General features: G+C 39.1%; 1 protein-coding gene across 1 annotated transcript in view; it reads left to right on the top strand.

Annotated features, from left to right (window-relative positions):
* The window catches only part of PRDM6 (PR/SET domain 6), a 103,824-nt gene that overhangs the window by 16,617 nt on the left and 63,356 nt on the right, over window positions 1–23,851 (top strand). The window contains exon 2 of the mRNA XM_063128600.1: window positions 5,556–5,863. Within this exon, the coding sequence (XP_062984670.1) occupies window positions 5,556–5,863 (308 nt within the window). The remainder of the gene's footprint in view (window positions 1–5,555; window positions 5,864–23,851) is intronic.

Below are 23,851 nucleotides of genomic sequence, written 5' to 3'. Positions count from 1 at the left end.
ATTTAAAAACACACACACACACATAAAAACAGTATAAAAACAACATGTAGCTTTACTTGCATAACGTAAGGAGAAATGCATAACGGAAGCATATTCTCCTTGCGATAGTCTAGCAGACCAATTTTACTAGTCTTTATTTGTTTATATGAAAATTTATATCTACACAGTTTCTTAATTGTTCAGGGAATATACTCTAGGGGTTCATTAACGGTCATTGTAATCTATCTATTTCTAATTAGTAATGCTGATCTTCAATTCTTAGGCAGGAAAGAAAGAAAAAGTTCCAAAAATATGTTTAGTCCTAGTTTGTATAACCATCTCACGTCTTCAGTTTTATCGGATATTACTAAAAGCCACGTGCGTGTGTAAAAGTGAATGATGTTACGTATCTTGTGGCTGAGTGCAGGAGTTTGATGCTAAAGCTGGCTGGCTGGAGTAAAAAAGATGCTTTGGCTTTATTTAATTGAAGTTGTTCAGTAGACATGGTGTCTCCAAGAGACCCATTAATAATCAGGAAGTTGGGAGGAGGTTACACATCTAAAAGATTGTCAGCAGGGAACGAATTATTCCAGAATCAAGGGTCTGCTATGAGAAGTAAGTAAAATCTTGATCAATCATTTCCTAAATCTTGAGACTTTCCAACAACTGTTGTTTGTTTTATAGGTTAGAATATAAGAAATCTGATTTTAAAATGAGAATGTATAAGGAGGTGGATTTTTCTTTTCTATTAACATTATTTGCAACCAGGGGACTATAATTTTAGCCTGCTGGACTAGCCAGTATGAGTTTATGGTGTATAAGGAACAAAGGGACCTATCATAGATTTTGCTTAAGAAGATTGGCTTAAATCAGATGATTGCTAGGACATACGTGATATTTTATTGCACTATGATAAAGTTGTTGTTTTTCGTAAAAGGCAGATTTTTCCCAGGGGTAGCTTTGCTAGATTTTCCCCCTAGCTTTATAACTGACCTTGGAAAAAGTAGTAGCAAACATTTTGTTTAGATATTTTCTTATCTAAAATGTCTTCTGATCTAGACTGCATCTTTCACACCTCTCCTTGCGATTATACACAGGGCAATCCACAAACAGCTAAAGATCTTGTATGTAGAGCTCCATCTTATACATATTTACTCAAAAGCAAGCCTCACTGAGTTCAGGGGTTTAGAGATTGCAGCCTTAAGCTGGTATAGCTTCATAGAAGGTAATGGAACTAAACCAGCTTAAGCTCAAGGATGCTGGTTTAAGTGATTTATGGATTGTAGCCTAATACCTACTAAAGATACTATGTGGAAGCAATTCACTATAGAACATTTTAAAACCGATGTGCTTTAACAGAATATTTGTGACTTACTTGAATCAAGGTTTTAAAAGCTAACTCTAAAAAAGTAATATCTATATTTGTTTATATAAACAGTTGTAATATTTTACAAACCACATCTCATGTAATATGATTTCAAAATACAAGTAATGGTTCATGTTTGAATGTGTAGATCTATGGGTTGTATGCAATGATAGTATTTCTTAAACGTGGACTTACTGAAATGAACGTGACTTAAGTTAAACTATCATTGGATCCAGCCCTATGTGGATGAGCAAAAATGAAAAATATTAGCTTCACTATACATCTGTAAAACTATAGTTATATGATTTGAAAGGGAAGAATTATGGAGTGAATAAGAATAAACTATAGAAAATTGTCTTGTCTCTTCTTACAAAAACATTAAGGAAATACTTGTAGCATCAGTGCTGGTTCGTCAGCATTAGCTTTGGTGGTTTCCTGCTGCAATAGGAAATATATGTGGTTGTATTCACAGGAATTGTCAGCTTGATCCAAAATAATGTCTAGGTACAAACCTAGGATTTAAGTCACCTCAAATCCTATTGAAATAAACAGAATTAAACTGATTTTAAGTATTTCAGCTTGTACATATAATTGTGGAAGTGTGTGGGTTATGGATTTATAACTTGTTTCTACAGTCAATGTCTTGTATATCTATGGCTTAATTCACATGAAATTTTCTAGCCCAACAAATTACGGTTTGTTGGAACAGAAACAAAAAATCTCTCTCCTTCGACCTTCCCTTCCAACATTCTCTCACATATCTGGTTACAGAGGAGATTTCCTGGTTTGTTATATCACACTTTGTCCAGGAAGTCTGAACCAGTGAAACTGCAATTTGTGCACTCTATAGACCAAGATTGCAAACCATGATTTGATCCTGGTTCGTAATCCTGTTTTGCAGCAGGCGTTTAAGCCATAGTTTTCCATTTTGGATGTCATGGGTTAAAATAGTAGTTTCACAAAAACCAGGATGTCTCCTCTGCACCTATGCATATAAGGGTGGTGAGAAGAGAAAGGGTTGAGCTCATCACTTATTCCCTCTTCAGCAGACTAGTAATGTTACACCTGAACCCAGCCGGTAGCTGGAATTATAAATGCACTTGCTTGGAAGTATGCACCAGTGCAAATGGATTTATTACCAAATAATAAAGAACTATGCAACAAATTCTATGTGCCTAAGGGGAATTTGGACTTATGTTTCTCAAACATGAACTTCCAGTGTTCCATGGCAAACTGCATTTGAAACTGAGGGGACTTACAAAAGCAATTAACATTATGGTATGGAGATCTGATGTTCAAAGAAAAAGTTAAAAAAATCCCACTAAAATCCTTGAATGCCTTAGGTATCCTTAAATACCTTAGGTAGCTCTTTGGATCCTGGCCGACATGTTTAGGAACTGGATATTCACTGCTAGTTTCCCACAGTATTTAATGTTGTGTTTCTGTACCATGGCACATTTTTAAATAATTTCAAATGTATCATCCAATTTACTGAGCATCTAGATAATTTTTAAAGCATGTAATTTATTTTGAGCCCTCAAACAGTGAAAAATAAATGTAAAACAATGAAATAGTAGTTGGATGCCATAATATGTATGCATAATTTATGAATGGCTGAAATAGAGGCAGAAATGTTTTGTACTACTCTGACTGAAACGTTAAACTAACTGAAGTTTATCTAACATAGGAGGCAAGGAGGCTGTGTCAGGCCTGTTGCTTTTGAAACTTGTGCTTCTAGGCTGCTTAATTATTCCAGATTTGTGGTTTAGACCACAAAATCCTCTACCAACTTGAGTACATTTTTATTTTATTTTTAGCTGCTGGATGTGTATGATGCAAAATTATCAGGGTGAAAGGAACTGCTGTGTAAATATTGAAGAACAAGCACTTCTTTTTTAATATATTTCTGGGACAGAGTTGTTTGAAACCTTTAATTGTGTTATAATGTGCAAAACGTGCCAAGGACTGTAATTGATTCAAAGAGGTTCATTTTTATTTGATTTGCAAAATATATTTCTGAGTATGAACTATGTTCTTGGAAGTCCAGGAAGTATGTAAAGATTGTGGAAACCATTAACATGAAATGGAACAAAAATAAAACTTCCAAAGTACTCTTTATTCATTTTAGGTCTTAGTAAAGTTTTTCTTAATATAACATAAATAATGTATATATTTGTTACCATAACTATACAATAACAATGTTTTCTGATTTAGGTAAAGGTTAGATAGATACTTATTGAAATACAGGTTAACTAACAATGGGGAAAATGTAGTTTCATGAATAGTTTGCCATCAAAGTTGGAAGAAACATAACATATATATTATCTTAATGTGGAAACTGGAAAAAAAATATTTCTTCATAAATAAATACCTGAAAACAATTTGATTAGAAGTCTTAAATAGAATCAAGGCTAAGCTAAAGTTTTGCACCTGAGTATGCTGCTACTGTTACTACACATTTATGTGGTTTTCATGATAATTTCAGTTAGTTGTCATCAGTTAACTTGTATGTAACTTTTCCTTATAGGATTGTTCCCAAAGTGTTTTACTTACAAATTACATAAGAAAATAATAACATAGGAAAATATAAACAACAACGTATCAAAACAGTTTGATAGCAGTTTCACAGCAAAAGGATAGTGACAACATTTTCAAGAGCATGGAACATCATGATTAATGAATACAATAGTCATTGTATCAATAACATATCAAAACATTTCTGCAACAATGTTCTGCAATCAGCTGATAATTAAAAAACAATAGGACATAGCAAATCCATACATAATTATTTCAAGATATGTAAAAATGATCAATTTCAAAGATATCAGCAGCACTTACATTAACTAATAATTCACCTCTAAAGGTATTTTAAAAAGAAAAAAAATAATAAAAAAATACATATAAACTAAATAAGTGTAATGCATATAAGACATCTTTAGAAAGCTCAGCTAGAAATTGACAAGCTTGCCCACACATCCTGAAAGGCAGATCACTGATAAAGTGGAATGAAGGTACATATTAGTCATAGAAGCAATGGTGGAGCAAAGCATTTTAAATAATAGAAAAAAGTTGCACAAAATATTATAGAAGTATCCTGTCATGCTCACATGTTCTTAAATGCTTCATTGAAACACATCACTTAAGCTATGATCCACAGACAAGTTGAGTTGGACTACTTGCAATAAGCTAATGTGTCATGCAATACTATGCATGTTTACTCATCAGTTACTCCCACTGTGCTTAACAGAGCTTGTTCCCAGGTACGCTGGTGTACATTCAGGGCTGGCTTAAGATAGTTTACTGTCTGAAACAAAAGGCAAGATCTCCACCCACCCATATTCCACATATAAAACCACTGAATCTTACTTCAGTACTGCTAATGGGGCAATGTCCTCCACTTCACCTGAGGGCAGCAGGCTAGCTTAGGGAGAACAGGGCAGGCATGCGACATCTGTCCTCCAACACTTTGCTACTACTTGATCACTGCTGTACTCAGTGCCTGCTTTAAATAAGCAGAGCAATATATTTACACAGTATCTGCTGGAGTGCATGGACTGGCGGTCTGTCTGCCTGCTTGTCAGGAGCCTTTCTGAAAATTTCTGCCTGTGATGTGTTAGGAGAAAGTAACTAGGCAAGGCAGCCAGTCAGGTCAGCAACAAGCAACTAGCACTGGAGTGCTGGCTGGGAAGATGGCTGTGGGAATGCAGGCTCAGGAGGAATTGCTGGGGTGAAGATGCTATCACCCAGCATCCAATGTCTATGGCAGCCACTTCACTCTGCCTAATGGTAGAGCTGGCCGTGTGTAGATTGCAGCATTTGTTTCCATGAATAGGTTGTGGATTACTCCAGAAGCAACTGAACAGAACAGAAAGTAGCCTAACTTAATTCAAAAATGAACCCAAGTATCATAGCTTAACAAGCCTATGAATATATCTGAATCCACCTTTGCGTTTCTAATGTGATTTACTTTCAACTGTGATTTACTCATCAGTCCCAAATAGGTTTACTTGGAAGTATGTCCTGCCCTGTTGATTTGAGGGCAATTTACTTCTAAAGATGGATGAGAGTTATGAGAACAGAGTACCCAGCAGGTGTATATTTATGCTTTGATGTCAGTATTCAAAAACTGATGAATGAATCCACATATTTCTGCCTTGGGATCTGATGACAGTAGCCTAGCTGTGACTAGCCTTTTCTCTTTTCTTCACAGGATGTGATATGTGTGCAGATAACCGTAATGGAGAATGCCCCATGCATGGTCCTCTGCACTCTTTGCGCCGCCTGGTGGGAACTAGCAGTGCCGCGGCGGCAGCACCTCCGCCTGAGATTCCAGAGTGGCTTCGGGATCTGCCACGGGAAGTGTGTCTGTGCACCAGCACGGTGCCTGGCTTGGCCTATGGCATCTGTGCTGCCCAGAGGATTCAGCAGGGCACCTGGATCGGGCCTTTCCAGGGAGTTCTTCTTCTGCCAGAAAAGGTGCAAACAGGAGCAACCAGAAACACTCAGCACCTCTGGGAAGTAAGTCACAACTCAAAGCATTTTTTGGCTTTTGAAATCTGAGAAGGGGTCCTTAGTTTGTGTTTCGTGAGAGGTTTTCTTTCATTGGTTTACATGTCAAAAGCTTCCATAATGGATTTAAATGCATATATAGTAACTTGGGCTTGTAAAGTCTGCTCAAACCTTTTTTTAATCTGAAGATTTATTAAGCAGCAGGAAGCAGAAATATCCTGCAAATTTCTGTCGACAAAGGAGATTGTTGCAGTTTCTTTGAAATACTGATAAAGGTGCACGATTATGTTAGGGAGCCATTGTTTGCAGTTCTACAGTGCACCTGGAAAGACAATCTGTTCAATAGGATTCTAAAGCAAATGTGCTTAGAACCAGGATGACAATCTGTCTTTCTCACATCTTAAAATGGATGAATTTCGTAGTGTTTGGCCATTGTTTTATTAGTGGACTGTTTTTGACCATCTTTCCTAATAGTGTGGAGCATCTAGAGCTTAAAAAGAAAAGGCTTAGTTTTGAGCTGTTCCTCTATTAGTTAGCATTTTAGCTTCTAAGGCCATAGCTAGACCTAAGGTTTATCCCTGGATTGTCCAGAGGTCAAACCTGTTCATCTAGGTGACACACAGGGGATCCAGTGCTCAGGCAGGGGTGAACCCTGGATGATCCCAGGATAAACCTTAGGTCTAGCTGTGGCCTAAAAGGAGTACTAATTCTTTGTTACTTGAGGAAAGAAAAGTTAGCTAGGTTTAGATAGAAGCTTGTTTCAATAACCTGTGGCCCTTTTCAGACATAACATTCCCATTTTCTTAAACATGGTTTAGGAAGCTCGGAATAAGCATTAGGGCAACTCCTCCTCCTTTAGTCCTCCCCTGATGTGCCTTCAAGGCAGTAATCTGGACTCTTTAAAACCACAGTTCCCTGCTATGTCCTGCTTAATAGTTTACTAATAAGGGTCAGCTCTTAAACCCTGTTTTGATTCTGGTTAGTAAACTGAAATTAGACCATAGTCATGGTAAACTGTTATCAGTAACTGGCACACAACTGGAAGGGGTGAAAGGAGGAGGAATTGTGTACAGCCCTGATCTTTCTTCCATATTAGCTCATAGTTTTATTTTAGATCATGGCTGAATTGGCATTTTGCCATCAAATCACATGGAAAAATTCTACAGTCTTAAAAAGGATCTGGAAGGTGTTAAGTGACCCCTGGACACCACCACCACACTGCCCAAAGATCCCCACCCTTGCTGTATAGGAAGAATCACATGACTTGAAAATGGACCTAAAATGGATAGCAGAGGGTAGGGAAAAGATAAAGCCAATTCTTTGTGCCTGATTAAAAGGGTAGTTTGTGATGTTGCCAATGAGTATGGAGAGAAATTGAACAGAGGAAGGAATAAGTTTGATACAGCAATGTAATATCCAAACAAATATAGACGGGCAGTCAGAAATGCAGTGTTCGGAGGAGGAAGGAAGTTTTAGGGAAGAGCAGTGGAGTTAGATAGTATTATACTAGAACCTGGGATGATCCCATGAAGCTGAATGCTGGGAGATTCAGAACAGATAAAAGTAATTGTTTCTGCATACAGACATAGTTAAACTATGGAATGCACTACCACAACATGTAGGGCATGTCTACATCTGCCTTTTCCCCCGGGTGATGCACAGGAGATTCTGGGAGCAGACAGGGACGATCCCCCCATTTCCCAGGGATATCTGGAAACACTTTTATCCTGTTTTTCCCCGCAGTCCTGGGATGATCCTGAGGACCGCAGCCTTTTTTTTTAACTTACTTTTTCGCTGGAGTGCAAGTGTGCTTCAGCTCCTGCATTTTTTTTAAAAAAAGGTGGGCACATAGGTGTGACGTCCCTTATCTCTTCTGGGACATCGCACTTCCATTTAGATGACCAGGGACGACCCATGAAGCAGGTAAGTCCAGGATCGTCCCCCGTCCCTCCATCTACACCGTTAGGTGTAGACATGCCCTTAGTGATGGCTACCAATTTGGATGGCTTTAAAAGGTGATTGGACAAATTCATGGAGGAGAAGGCTATCAGTGGCTACTAGTCCTGATGGCTGTATGCTACCTCCAATATCAGGGGCAGTATGCCTATGTACAGCAATGCTGGAGTACATGTGTGGGAGGATACTGTGGCATTCATGTCCTGCTTGTGAGTTTCCTCTGGTCAGCTGTTTGGCCACTATATGTAACTGTAGTAAGGGAGGCAGTGTGGTGAAAATGTGAACAAAAGGAACGCCTTTTGGGTTCCTTTTGGCCACTATATGAACAGAATGCCGGACTAAATGGACCCTTGACCTAATGCAGCTTGGCTCTTCTTACGTTCTTATCAGTGTATATTATTAGTATAGGATCTACTGAGCCATGAAATTTGGTTGGGTCAGCCAGATATAGTATGTTTGGAGAAAAACTAGCAGAGGGCCAAAAGCAGATCCTAGAAGGACCCCAACAGAGAGAGGGAGATGTAGATGAAAACTCCTGCTGTGGAAATACTGAATGAGTGATTAGAAAGGTTGGAAGAAAACCAGAGAGCTATGGAAGGCTGTGCATGAAGGGAGTCAGGCCAGAGAGGGTCATTCAAAAGAAGCAGAGAGGTCAAGTAAGATGAGGACAGTTTCAGTGGAGTGCAGATGATAGAAGCCAGGTTGTAGTGGGGCTAAAGAGGATTTAGGGAAAGGACAGGTGAGATAGTGTAAATATGTGGCAGCAGTTTGGAGGCAAATAGTAGAAGGGGAATTGAGCAGTAATTAAGAGAGGCAGGATAGGTTAAGGAATATTTTTTGGGGGATTATGAGACGTGGTTGCAGTAAATGCAGCAGAGAAGATGAATAGTTGATTACGCATTAGAGAGGAAAGGAAATGGTAGTCCAAATGTATTTATGCCGTATGACCAGCTCCACAACAAAATCCACAAATATTATCAGAATGATATTTAACAAAATGTCACACTAAAGAATCATCCAACTTCTACTCCTAATCTTGTTCATGTGCTCTGAAAATCATGACTCTTAATGGTTTCCAATATGAGTCAAAAACATTAAGGGACCATTGCAAAGACAATTAAGCACCAATCCAGATGTGGTACTTTTTAATTTGCTTTGCTTTGGCAAACATCAGAGTTATTGCATCTGATGTATGGTTGGACACCGCGAACACATTTTTTGGCATGTCTGTGCAAGAGTTCCTGCCACACATTCAGTGTTTGCTTTGTATGTAATCCATACAGTTCAATATACATCAGAGTTTGAAGTAAATTAAACACCATTCCATTACCTCATGGCATGGCCTGATACGTATGGGTGGGAAATTATACAGTTCTTTATCAATCAGCCAAGTCATTTTTTATAGCTTACAGAAAAGATCATCTCTTTAGGAAGCCAAAAATATGAATCATTTTAGTTATGATTTCTTTAATTTTTCCTTTGGCCTATTTTAGTCAGTGCAGAATTTCCTTGTATTTTATGAAAGTATAATAAATTCTGATTTCTTTGAAACATTACTTTGTTTAGCCAGTAAACACTGTTAGTTCTAACACAGACATTGATTCCATCAAAATTCAATAATATTTGTTGTTCATTTTGAGTTAATGAAAATAATTGTTTCTTAACGTTCTTGCAAAGAAAACAGAAACTTTCTCGGAAATGGGGGTCATTGATGAGAATGAGATAATTTTCTCTTAATGTATTTTCTAGTAAAGAACTGAAACTGCACTTGCTTCCAACATATAAGAAAACATTATCTCAGTTATTAATGTGTCTTTATTCCCAAGAGATAAATTAATCTAGTTGCACAAGGTTTCCCCTTTCTGTTTAACATCAAATTGTAATAAGACTAGACTTAAGGAATGCATAGAGGGCACACTTTAAATTCCACTGGAATATAATACAGACATTTAAAAGGTTTGGAAGTTCTTGTAATTGAAGTTTTTCAGACGTTAAGGTTTTAGTAATAAAGATCTGGAAAGCTATGAATGGCAAATTATGTCCTCTCTTTCCTCTCCCTCCTGCACAAATGGGGGGGGGGGGGAGAGAAAGCCAATTGTAACTATTTCAAGCACAGAGATGAAACAGTCCCTGCAGTTCCTGTGAAAGATGTATGAATCTTAATTTTTATGTCCATAAATTTTTCATCTTTAATCTTTAGGGACCTAAAATGAGTTAATATTTTCCCTTCCAATACAGATATTTAAGGCTGTATTGTACTATATTGCACATTATTGAGACAGTAAGCTACGGTTAAGGTTGATGTTACTTTTTAATCTCTTTACGGTACCCAGAAAATGATGTAATAAATGTAATAATGATAATGATGATAATATGTTTGAGGACTTTAAAAATCATGTTTTGTTTAGGAAGATGTTATTTAAAAAATATAGTAAACAAGTCCAGAAGTGTCATTTTGTTAACAAGAATAAAGACACATTTATGAGGATGTCTCATGGACTTAATGGAAATTAAACCCAACAAAGTATCTTTAAGATGAGTGTTTATTATTTCTGAGAAAGGAAGTTGTACTTAAATCCTATTGAAATCAATAGAACTAGTTTGTCACAACTATCTTTTATTATTTTGATTTAAATGGAACCTAAATACAGCTAAGATAACATTGAAGACAAGAACCCTGTTCAGGTATTTGCCTGAATGTGTGAGGGCTTAAGGTGAGTTGAGCGATTGAGCTGTACCTGCTGGTTCTGCCCCCTAAGTCTCTGGCTGGTCCACCACCTTGTATTGTTGAATTGGCAGGTCTGAAAGAATTTTACTCGTAGAACTCTGTGTGCGATCGCAGATCCTATCTTGTCAGGGGTCCTGATCACAGAGAAATTTCTACTCCTGTTGAAGCGAATGTGAGTAGAACTTCCTTTCAGACTTTGCCAATTCAACAGGGCAAGTTCTGAACTGAGGGGGTGGATGTATGAGGAGGGGCAAGTGTACAAAGCCCAACTGCTCTACTCACATTAAGCCTTCACCTCTTAGGCAAATGCCTGAAAAGGGAGAATATTTTAAGAGAGTGCGAACACACGTTCACTACCTGAAAATGAATATGTGTGCACATAATTTCCATTACACTTAAACTGTTACATCTTCTTCATCCTTTCTCTGGATTGGAGTTCAGGACTATGTTTAGGATTTTACCCTTTAGCTCACAGCTCTTCATCCAGATCCTAGATATTTGTATTACAAGAAGATGTCTTATTTGTTTGAAGGGAGTGCAAATTCATAACTTATTTTTTTATCAGGTTGTATCTTTCACTGAAGGACAAGAGAAGTTAACTGCAAGGAGTTATAAAAGGACCTTTAAATCTTATGCAGCCTACACATTTGACTCTATTAAAAATTGTAAGAGGGACTATTTAAATGTCACATTTTGAATTTGCTCATGGGACATTTGAACAGTAAGTTTCCTATACAGTTATGTTGTGGGAATGATGCAAATAGATAGAAAATCCTGGGAACAGAGGAGAGATAGGATCCCTAACTTTAATTCCAAATAAGGAACAAGTTCCAGCGGTAGTGATAGATATGCCACAAGATTCCCTGAACTGCATTTTAGTCTAGGCTTTTGATGCAGGAAAGCACAAGGGGATACAATTATGTGCAAACCGTAGCTATATTAAGGTGAAAAATTATGTTTCTCAGCAATCCATCATCTAATATTCTAGCCTACTTGTCAGCTCTGTTTCAAATATGTCATGTTGATGAAATTTTAATATTTTTGCCCTGAAAATAAACCTTAGCGATTTTATCATTACAGCTTACAAAATGGAGAGTAAGAGTTAACTTTATATCTAATCTAATGAGAAAATATATTCTTAACTAGACTTCTCTTTCATCACATATTTTTTAAAATATTTGAGTACTTTGTAGCTTTGTGTAGACTGTAAAATAGATTCTGTTAGAAACTTTTCAGTTTCTCTAACTTAGGTGCTGGAAGATTACTCTGAGAGTTAGAAAACAAATTTGGTTTCTTCTACAGTCTAAGTATTATTTCAATTTTAGTACCTCTCTAGAAAATAAACACTGAAGTAATTTTTTATAAAGATGATTGCTTCCCAACTATGTTGGGGATTATTGGTATTATATTATTAACTTGGTATACTCAATATTTTAGTTCTCTTGTTTAACTGAAACATAATAGAAACATAATTGATTTATAGTGCAATTCTATGCATGGTTACTCAAAAGAAGTCCAAAAGAAGTTTGGATCGTAAGCTATTCCTCTATTAATTTCACGGAGGGAACTCCATCTGCAGTCCACTGCATCATATCCCACACCACTCCCAAGTGTCCCCCAATACCCAGGAGCAGATTTCCAGAGGCACATGAAATAGCAGACAGACGAGGGAGAGCCCTGCTCCATGAGTATGAGCTCTTTTCCATTAATTTAAGAAAAGTTAGGATCCTAGCAGGACTGAAGCCATAATTTATATTTCATCATACTTTATATAATAAAAAAGTTTTTAAAATATGAAAAGAATTTCAGCAACCCATGGCTCTTCTTATTTATTTCTGGTTCTCCAGTTGGCAGATGATTGGAACTCATGAAGCAATGCTTCTCTTTAATCTGAAATTATTCTTAAATGAGTCTTGATACTGAAGTAAATTTTACTTCAAAGTCTTAGAACTATTTCTTGCACGAAATACATTGGCTTATTTCTATAGTCTTTCTATTCCAAGTGAATGAATAAAGACGGCACTTTAATAAGATGTATTTAGACCCCAAATTGACTGTCTACCTGATGCCAGTATGGCATTGATGGTATGCACTGCTAGCAACTCAATTATTGTACTGAAATGCCATATAAGATCTGCCATGCTGGAAACATTTTACAGAATTGCTTATGAAAATCTCTACGAGTTCTGCTGATATTGATGTGAGTTTGAATGCACATGCTTACCAAACAAGTCAAAACAAGAAGCATGGAAAGATACTCCAGCATTTGCTCTGATTCTGAGCCATTGCCACCTCCCCCTCGCCCCCGATAAGTTACAGAATTCCATTATCCAAATTGTTACACATGTGTGACAGAGGTTGACCTTTAGTCATGTCAATCCTTTTTGTGTAGGCCTCAGGCTCCAGCTTAATAGCTCAAAGCCTGATTTACTCACTGTAATAAGGGCAGAAGGTCGAGCAGTTGTCAGCCTGCCTGCTCGTACCCTTCTCAGAGCCTGGTTGAAGGCTGTTAACACAAAGCTTTTCAAAGTGAATTTACAACCACCACCACTGACAGAGGCCAATCAGTACACCATAAATGTCAGGTTAGTGAGATTGAGCAGTAAGTAAAGTACTGACAGCCCACCATTGGCTGAAATCAATTGTTTAAGATTTAACTGAGAATAGCAATCTATGTATAACCATATCTAAATATGTAGAAAGATTTCCAGAGCAGAATGTGCAGATTTACAGCTTGGTAATAGAAAGGGGTACTGACTTTCAGGGATTTCCCTTATTTGAAGGAAAGCCTCTAATTTTACGGTATTACAGCTTTATAGAACATAACATTTAGTCCTCAGTTTCACAATGCATCAGGTCCATAGGCCAAATGCCAAAGTGTCTGTTAGGTTTTATATTTTGATCTGGAAACTCTAATTACAGCACTGGTCTGTATATTTGTATTTTTATGATAGCAAAAATGACCTGTTAGGTTAGTGGCAAAAGAGATTGTTCTTGTTCTTCTTGATCAACGTCAGTATGTGGCTGAGGAAGAAGTAAAACAAAATACAGCACTGCCAGAGAAAATGTCTGATTTTTTATTTCGCTTCAGTAAAGCTTAATAATTTTAAACTATTAGTGATATACTTAGAGCTTATAATTTGATTCACTGATTTTATCAAAGCTTCGTTTGGAAAGAAACTGTGGCTCTTCACTCATCCTGCTATTCTTGTAATGGAAGACTATCGGGGAAGTCACTAATGAGTGATTATGTTCTGAGGGTTTGAATATCCATGAGGTGTAGTAACTTACAAGACTGAATGTTTTTATCATTTTATACAATGACAGCTTGGACAACAATTCATTTCGCTTTGAAGGCATCAGCATTAAAATGTAAGAATCCATTAAAATGCTGTATGCAAGGATTTATAAATTAGGCAATTTCCTTGATTATTGCAACCATTTACAAAATTGATTGTCCCAGTGTGGCATAGGCAGCTTCCAACAATGATCATTGACAAGAGGCATGTACTTGAATATCTATATTCATTGTTCACTAAAATAGGATGCCTCTCTGCTATGGCACTCCTCTCCATCTCAAGGTCAATCATGCACTGAAATAAGTCTGTTAATGTAAGAGATCACATATCTTTAAAGAAGGCTCACATGCTATTTATAGACCAGTCATGATAGCTAGAAAGCTTTTCATTTTCTTTCACCCTTAATTTGTTTGCTGATAGCTGTAGACATTCATTAGCATCTGAACTGCATATTCTCTTTGTGATCTGTTATTGAGAGGTAAATAATTTTTGTAAATTGCAGTAGTAAATATTTATTTGATTGAAGATATAAAAGTCAATAAAGTGTTTTATTTGTTTCTTCTTAAAGTTCTAATTAACCAATAGATATACCGTATAGTGACTTGATCTTAGTCAATTTTTCCTAGAAGACATCATAAAGATGTTCTGTCACAAACTGAATACATTCTTAAGTTAAGTTCCCTATTCCAGAACCAGAAAAATAAATCCTCTAAGTACATAGGAATTAACCAGAAAACCACATTTTCTATTTTATTTGTGAACACTCAGAAGTGTGCATAGTAATAATTTCTGGAAATTCTCAAATTTAAAATATCAGACATAATGACAGGCTTTTCCTGCAAAATGATAATTTTCAGACGTGTTGCTGGCAACGAGTGAATATGAGGCAGGCTACATGCATCTTATGGTCATTATATGGACTATTTCTCTAGCTGTGGATTAGGCAGCTCTTGGGATCTCTCTTTCTATAGAGGTTAGGATGGGATTATAGTCCCCAATGCCAGAACAAAAGTTACAAACAATTGTTTACACAACCAATGATGGCTGGTAATACCCCTCTGTTTTCGTCACACTAGGACTTGTACACCATTTATTTATAAAGAGCACCATTAAACGTGCGGAGTGCCACAACTGCCCCACTAAAAAGCATCAATTATGCTCTGCACATGTTTGTACAGGGGAAGGGCTTATGTGTAAGAGGGTCTAAGCTTGATTTCCAGAAAAGACTGATCCCAATACCTCTCATCTGAAATTAAGCTATAGCTCATGGCATTAGTTTTAGAACAAAAGTATTCTTTATGAGAACACCTACAGATCCCTTGCCAGAAAACAAAACAAGTACACAAAACAGTTCAAAAAGTGAAGAACACTTGCTTCTAGTTGCATGCAGTTTTCCTCCAGACAAAATTCAACCTTTTATTAATCAGACTTCTTTCTCTAAATTGAAAGAACAATTTCCCCGCCACATACATCAGAGCATAGCATTAGATCCTATTTGCAATGCACAGCTCAGTTCTGAAAATGTGATGTGTTAACCACTGATCATGTGCAGAGTACTCACACTATTGATAATCACAACCAGCCTGTTATGTCTGGGAATAGGGCGAATATCTTCCAGATTTGGATGGAAAATCAGACAGTATGACATCCAGACACGTTTATATCCAAAATGTTCATTTTAGATATGTACTGAGTCAATAAGCCAGGCACTAAACAGCGAGCTACAAAGTCTGCCACAACCAAGTTTGTAGTGAAATGGTTTGACCTGTACCACCCTGCCTCACATTTATGCCATTTTTTTAAAAAAAAAGTGTAAGTAGTGCCCTGTCTCCCACCCCAGTAACACTCATGGCAGTATCTCCCTTCCCAAAACATGTATTTCAACTGAAACATAAAGCCCCCCAAGGTTAGGAAACTGACCTTAATAACTTTCATCCATCAGGGAGCAAGAAATCTGTCTGCCTAGATATGCAACCCAAGGTAGTGCAGCCTGAAAACTCAGCCAGGCCTAAGCCTTGTTTCAGGGAGATCGGAGAGCAATCCACATGATTACATAGGCAGCCTCACCTTTCTTTGGACTGCAGCAGCCAGTAACAAGTTGTCCCAGTCAGTTCCAATACCTGGGTCCTTGGTAGGTTTGTCCTCTTTCAGCCCCCAGAGACAGCATTTATTATTATTATTATTATTATTATTATTATTATTATTATCATCATCATCATCATCATCATCATCATCATCATCATTTGTATACCGCCCCATAGCCGAAGCTCTCTGGGCGGTTTACATAGGATAAAAACACTTAAAAACAATATACAAAAATTTAAAATCACAAAAACATACAAAAACCAACTCAGGCTTATTACATATTGCTAAATGCCTGAGAGAAGAGAAAAGTCTTGACCTGGTGCCAAAAAGATGACAGTGTCGGCGCCAGGCAGGCCTCGTCAATTGTGTCTGCCTTTGAAGGAAACAGGGAGGAACTACATGGAGCCAGGATCTGAGCTTTGAGAAAACAGACCCATTATGTGGATTAGGGACTTGTATCCAAAGCAAATAATGCAACTTGAGCCATTAGGCTCTGCAGATTTTCTTCTGCCCTGACTGATTGTTGGTTTGCGCTGAATATTATTTTGGAGAAACAAAACAAATAAACCAGGTATTGCATTTTGTTTTTCATTATAGTTTTTCTTCCCACTTTGAAGAGCAAAGGCTTCCAGTTAGGCCAGTAGTGGCAGACTAGGCCCAGCATACAGCTTATGCTACCTTCAGCTCCCTTTCATTCCTGCTCACCAGGCAGAGCCTCCTTAACCCCCTTCAGACATTCAAAAGAGCTAAAATGAATGTGTGTAGGGAAGGGTGCGTCACTGAGGTAACAATTTCCCCATCCAACCTACCCGTTTCCACTGTGTCCTCTGCTCATGTGTGGGATCTCAACATCCATGTTAATAAGGGGCCCCACCAGATATATTAAAAGAAATCATAATTATGATTAGAGTCTTTGTAACTCTACAAAGTTGTTTGGCAGGCAGATATGCTTTAAACCCAATCTAGGAATATTAAATGCAATCCGATTGGTAGCATGATGCTAAAGACTTGTAGCTGATGCTAAGCTGCCTGCATTGTTTTCATAACCAGGATGAAACAAATTTGATAGTGTCGTGAAGCAACGCACAGCAGCAGAGTCCCCCAACCTAAGTCTGTTTGACAGGGACCCAGGGTCTTGCTAGACCTACCTGAAAATTGGTGCTTCAGGCGCGGCAAGGCCGTGCTACAATTAGCACGGGCCGTCGCACCTATCTACATGTCAGACGCGACGAAGCCCGTTGTGTCTGCCATTTTTTTTTGTTAAAGGGGCCGGTGTGCGCAGGAGCACACCACCGGAAAGGTAAGGTTTTAAATTTTTTTTTTTTTAATTTTTATTCATTTTCAACACTATATAAACATAGATAACATTACCAAAATATAACTGAAACAAAACACAATAAGAAAAAAAAAACATCAAATATCTGCTGCATACATATTGAATGATTGTTGAGTACAAATATCAAAAACTATTACATATACCTTATCATACTACAACATCTTCGTTCTTAACATAAAAGTGCACCCCCCACCTCGGGATCATTCTTGAGTCCAAAATCTAATCGTTTCTTCTGCTGGTGGTTTCCCACTTCCCTTAGTAAACACAAACACTAGGAACTGTTTCCAAATTCCTTGATAAGTTGATTGATAAGGTTTTAAAAATAAACAGGGTCCCCTCGTCCCCATCCCCTAATTCCCCTCCCCACAACCTCCCCTGGCCTGGGATCCCCCCCTGTCCCCACCTCCTGTGTCCTGCTGCCGCCGCGCCGCCAATGTCCCCAGCTGCTCTGTCCTGCTACCGCTGCCATTGTCCCCAGCCGGCGTTTCCTGTTGTCTCCATGTCTGGCCTGTGATGCCTGCTGTCGCCATGTCCTGCAGGCCGGACATGGCGACAACAGGAAACGCCAGCTGGGGACAGTGGTGGCGGTGGCAGCAGAACACAGGAGGTGGGGACGGGGAGGGGTGAGACATGGACGTGGGGACAGGGGGTGATTGGAGGCCAGGGAAGGTCATGGGGGGAATCAGGGGAAGGGATTGCTGCCTGACCCCGGGATCCCCTGTGCGTCATCTGGATGCACAGGGGCGAGCCCGGGGCGAGCACCAGGCTAAACCTCCATCTAGCAAGGCCCCAAGTAAATCCAAAAACGTTTCTTAACCTGGCTATGGGCAGGAGCTGCTTGAAGGATGCTTCCTTTGCCTAGGCAGTTTAATTGTAGCATTTGTAATTTGCCTTTGTTTTGTTTTGTTTTTAGAATTGTATATATAATCTTTACAGCTCATGGAATTTGTTTAGCTTAAATCCCTTTGGTTTTTCTATATTTTACACACAGTTTCTGAAAAATATGGTACCAAGGGAAAGAGCTGTCGAAGGCCATAGCTAGACCTAAGGTTTATCCCAGGATTGTCCTGGGGTCAAACCTGTTCATCTAAGTGCCACACAGGTCATCCAGCGCTCAGGCAGGGACGAACCCGGGATGATCCTGGGATAAACCTTAGGTCTAGTTATGGCCTCAGTGGTGAAAGGACTCAGTGCACAAGCATTATAGTCAGTGTTGGTGGTGTTTGTGCATCAACGCTCACAGTTAAGGTCACATCTCTGCAGTGTTGTGAGCCACTTTTCCAAAAATGTTGTTGTTTGGAAAGCAGCATACAAATATAAAATAACATAAAATCCAGTCCTATTCCATGTAGCTGTTACATTGACTATCCCTTGGTTATTTATTTTCTATAAATAGTGCTTGATTTGCACTAGCACTTATCAGCATAAATTCAAGAAAGCCTTTTCAAATGCACAGTTCAAGAATCTGAAACTCCCAACATTTGCTGGGATTGCTTTTCTCTGCAGCGCCTTTTATGCATTCAAAACAGGAATAATAAATGTGTGAAGGGGCATGCCAGGGTTCACGACTTCATGGGGAGAGTCCTCCATGCATACAGCAGAGCACATAGATGCCTTCCTTCTACAGATGTTCTCATGAACATTGGTAGTTTGAAGGCAGGCTGTCTCCTGTGCCCCCAGGATATTCATTATCAGGGCCGGGTCCTGGTTCGAGGGGGCATTGGGCAAAATGTCATCTGGTGGGGCTCCTCTTTCTTTAGTGGGCCCTGGCAGGCTTCCCTGTTATCTGTAGTGGACATCACTATTAGCTGGCTACAGGCCGCCATTTAACTTTCCCTCAGTGTCCAGGGTGGCACTACATTGGGGGCATTCTGGGAAATTAGAATGGCAGCTAGACTCAGCCTCCCACTGCTGCTCAGTGCATCAAATCAGAAAAAATGAAGTGGGAGGGCAGGGAGGACAAGCATTGGGCCCCCAGCAGTTGCTGAAGAATGCCATGTGCTAGCCCTGACTCTGTTCATTATCTTCATTTTGAATGCTTGAAAAGGGCTGGCTCTCCATGGCTGGCTCTCCATGTTATTTTATCCAATTTTTACTCTAGAAGGCTCCCTCCTCTTCCTGATGGTGATGATATTTCTAACAAATGTAGTGACAGCACAAAACATAAGGCCTCAATTTTTAAAAAAGCTCATCATTTTAGCAGATAATTCAATTTGAATTATGTCACCTCCACTCAAATTACTCATGTGAGTATTATGATCAGATTTGTATTTTAAAGCAAGATGAATGGGAGCTAATTCTCTAAACATGGCTTTGATAGTGTTGAAGAGTTTTCATAACAGGAAGGTTGTTTTATACCTTGGCCACATCTTGTGTTCATCTGCAACAAAGCAGTTTCAGAAGAGTAGATTACATTTAATTAGCTCCTCAGAATCTTTGCTAAGATAGTTGGCCTTCGAAAGTGTTATTTTTTTTTGAGGTGGATGTGTATTTAAGCTGTATGGAAATCTTATCTAAAAATTAGTGTATCGCAAAGAAAATAAATGTGCATCTTAATTCCTTTTTTAAAAACCAGAAATGCCACATAAGAGTAGCTATCCTGATCTAAATGCTTTTCTTCTGATCCAAGTATGTCCACATAGTTACTCCAATGCTGAAGATTTCACATACGCAAACTTCTGCATATAAGGAAAATGTCCATCAGGAAGAATTGCTTCAATGGCGACAACTGATCCAGGTTGACATTCTTTTTGAAGGTCATGTACTAAAGGGACTGTCTTTAGTCTAACACATTGCAAGGCTTCAGCTTCTAGAACAGTGGTTCTTAACCTTTTTGGTGTCACACCTCCCTTGTGAAAAATCTTATGGTCCACGACTCCCATGTGTTAACGGCCCAAAATTTAGGCTTAGGCAGGACGAGTTTGCATTTTTTAGTTCTGTCTCTGGACTAAAAAAATGCATATTCAACAAAATGAACACAAATACAAGCAATGAACAGTTTTGTGGAAATAAAACCTGTATTTAAAGAAAGTATTTCTAATAGCTACACACATAAAAGGATAATTTCAAAATAACTTCAATGTGATCGCTGTTGCTGTTTGTGCTCAGCAAGAGTAGTTATTCGAGGGACAATGTTACACAATGCTAGGCGCAGATCATCTCTGGCATTCAACCGATTTCTAGCTTTGGTTTTTATGCTGACAAGAGTTGAAAATCCAGATTCACACAGATAGGTGGTTGGAAATGGAATTAATGATGAAATAGCTTTCTTTGCCAGAACAGGATATACAGCCATTTGAGAGCACCAAAATTCATCAAGATTTTGCTTGAAGAAATTTTGCTTGACCAAGGCTTTGCTCTGCAACTCAATAAGGTCATCTTTTTGCATATCAGTATCATCCATAGAGTCCAAATTAAATGTGAAAGGATTTCAAACCCACAATCGCTTCGGCTATTGGGCGGTATAGAATTGCCAATTATTATTTTTTTACTTTTTGCAATAAACCGGGGAAAAAGTGACTTAGAACAAAGCAGTCACTTACCTTGAAAGATTGATTGTTCTTCACGAACACTAATGCACGTGTAGCAGGTAACGATAACTATGATAACGCACGTGGTGTACAAATGAGCTACGTCGTACCTCCCAAAATTAGTAGAAAGAAATAAGGTTGGTCCAAGCTGCGCTGCTATGTACTTGTAAAATAAACAATTTATAGTTGAGAGGCTACTCACACCTCCCCTGGAGTCGGTCCAAACCTCCCCTGGGGAGGTGTACCCCACTGGTTAAGAACCCCTGTTCTAGAAGCACCATGACTTAATGGGTTGCATCAAATGCTGGCAATTTGTGAGTGTTAAACACATTGTGCTAGTAGAAACAACTGCTAGTGAAACAGGAAGCTAGCACTTCCAAGAGTTCCACTAACTTGTCCCATTTGAAAGCAGTGGGTTTCAGTGGGTTTCTGGTTGCGCTAGCCAGCTTTAGCTTCCCATTGTGTTAGCAGTTGTTCCTGTTGGTGCAGCAGCAGCATTGGATTCTGTGCTGTGTTTTCCTTCAGTGACTTCTTTCTATAATTACCATTCTTGCATGAATGTCACATAAGATACATGCTGGATCCAGAGGTACTTATGTTTAGAGTAGACCCATTGAAATCGATAGAACTTAAACTAGTCATGAGTTACTTGTCCCATTGCTCTCAATACATTTGTTCTAAACATAAGTAACTATGGGTCCAACCACCACACTTTATCTTAGTAGATATAAATTGAATAAATAAGCTCTATTATTAGTTTTATCCCAGAATATTATTACTTTTTTATTACCTAGTCCTATTTATTTTATAAAATAAATAAACAAATAAATAAATAAATAAATATATTACCTAGTCTTACACATATTTGTTCTGATTCAGAGGTCCTTGTGTGTTTTACTGAACATATTGATCTTTTGTATGCATGATTATGTGTTTTTCTTGTACCCTGTTCACTCCAGGAGCAGCTTCATTTGCACATTCCTCCTCCATTGGAGTGAATGGGAAAACTTGTGACTAGATGTGCTATGCTGAAGTTAGTCCTACTGATTTTCATAGGAATTATTTGCATATCATGGAAATAATTGTGTTTAGGTTAGAGATTTTATATTGGAGTTTGTTGTGATGGTTTGAGTATATTTGAGTATAGGTTGTTCCGTCAATTAAACTGTGGGATAAGGAAATATAAGTTCCGCTTTCCTTTTTGCACAAAATTTACAAAACCAATGGAAGTTGTTTCAAATAATGTTCTAAGGGTCTGGGTATTCATCTCTCTTGGAATTTTATTGACCCACTTCTTTGTTTTATATTTATTATTTAGTGCCGTTTTGGTACTCCTGCCTTTAAAACAAGGAATAATGGCCTGTTTCTCTTTAAAACCATTGACATAACTATAGATCAGGTTGCAATTTAATAGTTTGATTAGTATTGGTAGCAGTAGATGAAGTCTTCAAGAATTATTACTAGGGGTGTGCACGGACCCCCCGCTCCGCTTCACTTGCAGATCCGCCATTTTTCGGAGCGGGTCGCTCCGCCCCGCCCCCGCTCCGCCCACTTCCGCTCCGCTCCGCTCGGAGCTCCGGATCGGATCCGGAGCTCCGTTTTTGCCCCCCCATAGGCTTGCATTGAAAGCTAAAAAAGTAAACAACTTTTTTTCCGTTGAAGTTAGAAACCTCACGTTTGGCACCATGACACCTCATGGGCGTATACACACACACGCCAAGTTTCAAGGCAATCCCATCATCCCCTGATTTTTGGCGAATTTTTGAAAATCGGGCACCCCATTCACACCCCTTGGGATAGCTCCGTCAATTTGCATGTTACAAACCTCAAACTCGGCACCAGGGCAGCTTATCCATGTGTCCACATGCACGCCAAGTTGCAAGCAAATCCCATCATCCCCTGATTTTTGGCGCGGCTCTACCCTCTAACGCACCTCCCATAACCCTAATTCACACCCCTTTAGATAGCTCCGTCAATTTGCACGTTAGAAACCTCAAACTCAGCACCATGATAGCTTATCCACGTGTCCACATGCACGCCAAGTTTCAAGGCAATCCCATCATCCCCTGATTTTTGGGGAATTTATGAAAATCGGGCACCCCATTCACACCCCTTGGGATAGCTCCGTCAATTTGCATGTTAGAAACCTCAAACTCGGCACCAGGAGAGCTTATCCATGTGTCCACATGCACGCCAAGTTGCAAGCAAATCCCATCATCCCCTGATTTTTGGCGCGGCTTAAACTTTTTAACTCACCCCAAATCAAGTCCCATTCTACAACTACGTCAATTTGCACGTTAGAAACCTATCCTTTGGTCCCATGACAGCTTACCCATGTGTCCCCATGGACACCAAGTTTCAAGGCAATCCCATCATCCCCTGATGTTAGGGGAACTTTTGAAATTTGAACACTCCAGTATGTCAGGGATTTAAAGTTGCAATTGCAGACAGCTCAATGGGGCCAGTTCCAAGGCAATCCCAACATGCCACGAGATAACCCTAAATCTTCTGGCACATTTGAAAAAGGGATTATTGAATTTGATAAAGTCTAAGTGAGCGCAGGAAGGACTTCTCCCCTTAGTCAAAGCAAGACACATACACCATCGCTGCAAGGCGGGAAGGGGAGAATTATTATTATTATTATTATTTATTTATATAGCACCATCAATGGAAAGCAGGCAGGCAGCATGCATTGTAGTGCCGCAAGGATGGCTTGAGCACTAACGCATAGCAAACCAACCCATAAGTGGGCGCAAAGTGAGGCAAAGATGGCTGGTTGTTTCTTTCTAAGCCAGCAGTTACGCCTTGAGGGGCACAGAGGAGGACGATTGGGAGCAAACCAGGCACCAGGCGGGCAGAGAGGCAGGCAGAGTAGGCGAGGAGTCAGTCCTGGCAGATGCCCCACCACAGCAGCACCCCGGGGGAGGCGGGCAGGCAGGCAGGCAGGCTGCGGGCATTTCTGGGGGCACAAGGAAGTGATGGCTGGTTTCTAAGCCAGCATTGCAGTTAGTCACGCATTGCAAACGCAAACCATCCCAGCGAGTCGGTCACCGAGGAGGACAG

This window comes from Elgaria multicarinata, chromosome 6, assembly GCF_023053635.1.
Source record: "Elgaria multicarinata webbii isolate HBS135686 ecotype San Diego chromosome 6, rElgMul1.1.pri, whole genome shotgun sequence".
Classification (NCBI taxonomy): domain Eukaryota; kingdom Metazoa; phylum Chordata; class Lepidosauria; order Squamata; family Anguidae; genus Elgaria; species Elgaria multicarinata.
The sequence above is the reverse complement of the archived record's forward strand: the minus strand, read 5'-3'. Positions and strand labels throughout refer to the sequence as shown.